The sequence below is a fragment of the Fusarium redolens genome, assembly GCF_020744475.1.
Source record: "Fusarium redolens strain MPI-CAGE-AT-0023 chromosome Unknown BKA55scaffold_2, whole genome shotgun sequence".
NCBI classification, from domain to species: Eukaryota; Fungi; Ascomycota; class Sordariomycetes; order Hypocreales; family Nectriaceae; genus Fusarium; species Fusarium redolens.
This window is the reverse complement of record NW_025763665.1, coordinates 3,819,182-3,822,746: the sequence shown is the minus strand read 5'-3', so window position 1 is coordinate 3,822,746 and position 3,565 is coordinate 3,819,182. Positions and strand designations below refer to the sequence as shown.

Here is a 3,565-nt window from a genome sequence, read left to right as displayed (position 1 = left end):
GCTCTGCTGCTTATTGACTTATATCTGCAGGTTATAGATAGTAGTGCATAACTGCTAGACTTCAGCTATCAGTTTAGCCGTGCTAGGGGGTGCTCTGGTATAATGAGGTGCTAGGCCGGTATTACTAGATATTTTAATAGTATAATATTACTTAGTTATTTAATGCAGTATATTTTAAATAAGAGCTATTAATATATAATAGAATAGGTTTTAAATAGGTAAACTAGTCTATACTAGGTTTAATGTTTATAAAGTTATAAGGCGTTATATTAAGCAGTTTATAAAGTATTATATCTCTTAATAGTAAATAGAGCAGGTTAGGTATATTTAGGTAAAGAAGTCTTATTAATAGCTAGTAAGCTAAGTTCTATAAAAGTGCTAATAAATATGATCTATATACTAAGGGTGGCCTTATAGCTTAGTAGAGAATGTAAGTGATCTAAGGGTTAGATTTACGGGGATTAGTTATGATCTATGGTAATCTAGTCTTAGAGCATCGTGATCTAAGTGATCCAAGGGAAGAGGATTGTTACTAGGAGAAGTGATCCTACGGTAATTGGTGAAAATTATAGGGGCCACGTGACATAGATGCGGGGGTTGTAACATAATACCTTTAAGTATAGCTACTAAGAGGTGTTTTTATATACTTCTATCTGCCTTTTAGGCTTTAAGAACCTCCCTGGCAGTATTTCTTATAATTTTAATATCTTACTAATATTTACAGTTATAATTATAGTAAATAATTCTAGGTAAAGGCAATCTTTAAGGCTTTTCTCTAGCCTCTATAAGAAACTTACCTATTACCTTAATAAATAAATAAAGTATTAGAGAATAATAGCTATTAAATCTATAGCTTATAAAATATAATACTAATATATTTTTAGTAAGATAAGTAAAGTTATTAATTACTATAATAGGTAAGTTTAGTTTATATTATACCTATTTAAAAGCAAGTTAGGAGGCAATATTATATATCTTATTAAATATATACTAGATTAATAATGGCCTAAAAGCTAGCATTAGCACTCTATAAGTAATGCCCTAGTTCTCTTCTCTAAGTCTGGCCTGCCTTTCTATTAAGGGTATGCTCTGTTACTATTACCGAAAACACTTATAGTAAAAGGCCCATCGTGAACTCCATCTCGAATTTCCTATTAAATTATAAGCCTTAGTGCCTCCTTAAGAGCATACTATAACCTATAGTAAGTGCTAAGTTAATATATTTCTTAAACCGCTTCTTATTATATATCTTATTAACTAAGGCTTATATAAATATAATTATAATAGATTGGCTAAGGAATTTTAGTTAATAAATCTCGCCTTGTAATAAATTATTAGTTAATTATAGTGGCCCCTTAATCGCAAGATAATGCTTACCATACTGTTTAGCAAGCAATACCATAGAACCCAAGTATTACAATCCTCGCGGTTACGTCACGTAGAACCTATAAATTTCCCCCAATTAATTAACAACTTATGCTTTCTCCTTATTTCTATTATAAGCTGCTTAATAGGACTTATAATTAGACTTATAACTTATATATAAATACCGACTTACTATAGTAAGTTACTATAAGTATATAAAACATATTTATTAGCACTTTTATAAATTCTAGCTTACTAGCTATTAATATAACTTCTTTATATTAATTAAGCCTAATATATATTAAATTTACTATTAAGAGATATAATACTTTAATAATACTTAATTTATGCCTTATATAATTTACTAATAATAAACCTAATATAGCTTAAGTTTAATATAGTTAAACCTAACTATTATATATTAATAGCTCTTATTTAGACTATACTATATAAACGCTAAGTAATATAAATATAATAGCTATACTAGTTACTCCTATCTAGCAGAATGCTACTACTAACATTACCCTAACTCTAGTTAATAATAATCTACTTACTAACCAGGATATAAGAAAGAATAATAATAACTTATCTAAAAGCAGTAATAACTCTAACATTATCTAACTCTAATAGCAGATTACTAATATAACTATTAAAATAGCAGAGCTTTACTAAATACTTACTAAAGCAATAAACCTCTAAGCCTAGCAGGCTAATAATAATTAAAATAGACTTTAGGAAATATATAACCTTACTAATACTATTATTTATAATAAAGATACTAAAGAAATCCTTAAGCCTAACCTGCCTAAGATATTTAATAAAACTTTAAGTAAACTCTTTATATTCCTTACTTAGTATTAAGCCTTTATATCCTACTATTTAACTTAGTTTATAGAGGAAGTAAATAAAACTAGGTATATATTAAGATACCTTAAGGGCACTGCTATATAATAGTTCTAGCCACTTCTTAAAGACTAAATTACTAAAGGAGACCTAAAAGCCCTTAAACCCTAAACCTATATATTATATACTAACTACCTAGCTTTTAAAAAAGCCCTATAATAAGCATTTAAAACTATTAATAAGAAAGAATAAGCTAAAAGAAAAATTAAAATACTTAAATAAACTTAATTTATATCTAAGCTTAAAGTAAAATTCCTTTAATTAGTATTTAAACTACCTTAAGATTAAGATATACTTATATTATTCTTCTTTAATATACTTAAGGAACTAGTATAAGCCGAACTATATAAGGAAGATAGACCTAAAACCTTAATAAACTATATTAACTAAGCAGTTAGAATTAATAACTAGCAATTTGCCTAGAGAACCTAAAACTCTTATTATAATAAATAATAAAATAATAAACCTTATTATAATACTAACTAAAAACAGAAATGCAATAATAATACATCTTATAGCACTAAAGCAGGACTAATAGAAATTAAAATAGTTAAATAAGATAAATCTAAACTTACTTACTAAAACTATAATAAGAAAGGATATAAGGAATTAAAATATAAAAACCTTATTAAAACTAATTAGAAATATAAACTAATACCTAAAGGAAAGAAATATATTAATACTATAAGGAAAAATAATAAACCCTAAATAGCAATTAAAATAGTTAATATAACTAAAAAGGATAAATATAATATATTTAGTATTAACTTTACTATAGCTTTAAGACTATTAGAAATATATAACCTATTCCTTAATAAGGATAAAACTCTTAAAAAATATTATCCTAACCTAGCACTAAAAGAATAACCTATCTTAAGATATAAAATATTAATATTAATAAGAAAAAGAGAAATTAAAGAAGAAACCCTTAAATAGAAAAGACTTAAATATGCTAAAGATATAAAAAACCCTAAATACTAAAGAAAATAAAATAAATAATAAAAGGGTTATAAAAATAAGTAAAGTATTTAATAAAAAGAAAACTTAAAACTAAGAATTAAATAATAAAAACTAATACCTATATAAAAAAAACAAAATAGCAAATATAATAAGGTTATAGTAATAGTTAGAAAAGGAAAGGAAGTTAACTCTAACCTAAATAATAAACTAAGTACTAAAGAATTTAACTAAAGCATTAACTAAGCATTAATATAAACCTTTAATAAATTAGAAGTACCTTTTAAAATCTAAAATAAAATAATTACCTATAAACCCTACTTAATAGTAAATAATATTC

General features: G+C 24.9%; 1 protein-coding gene across 1 annotated transcript; it reads right to left on the bottom strand.

Annotated features, from left to right (window-relative positions):
- Window positions 1-762: 762 nt before the first annotated feature.
- Window positions 763-915, bottom strand: BKA55DRAFT_500203 (uncharacterized protein; the record flags this gene model as incomplete). Its single annotated transcript, XM_046186731.1, has 1 exon — window positions 763-915. A coding segment is annotated over one exon (153 nt), but the record flags the coding sequence as incomplete, so codon positions are not given.
- Between the last annotated feature and the right edge of the window lie 2,650 nt (window positions 916-3,565).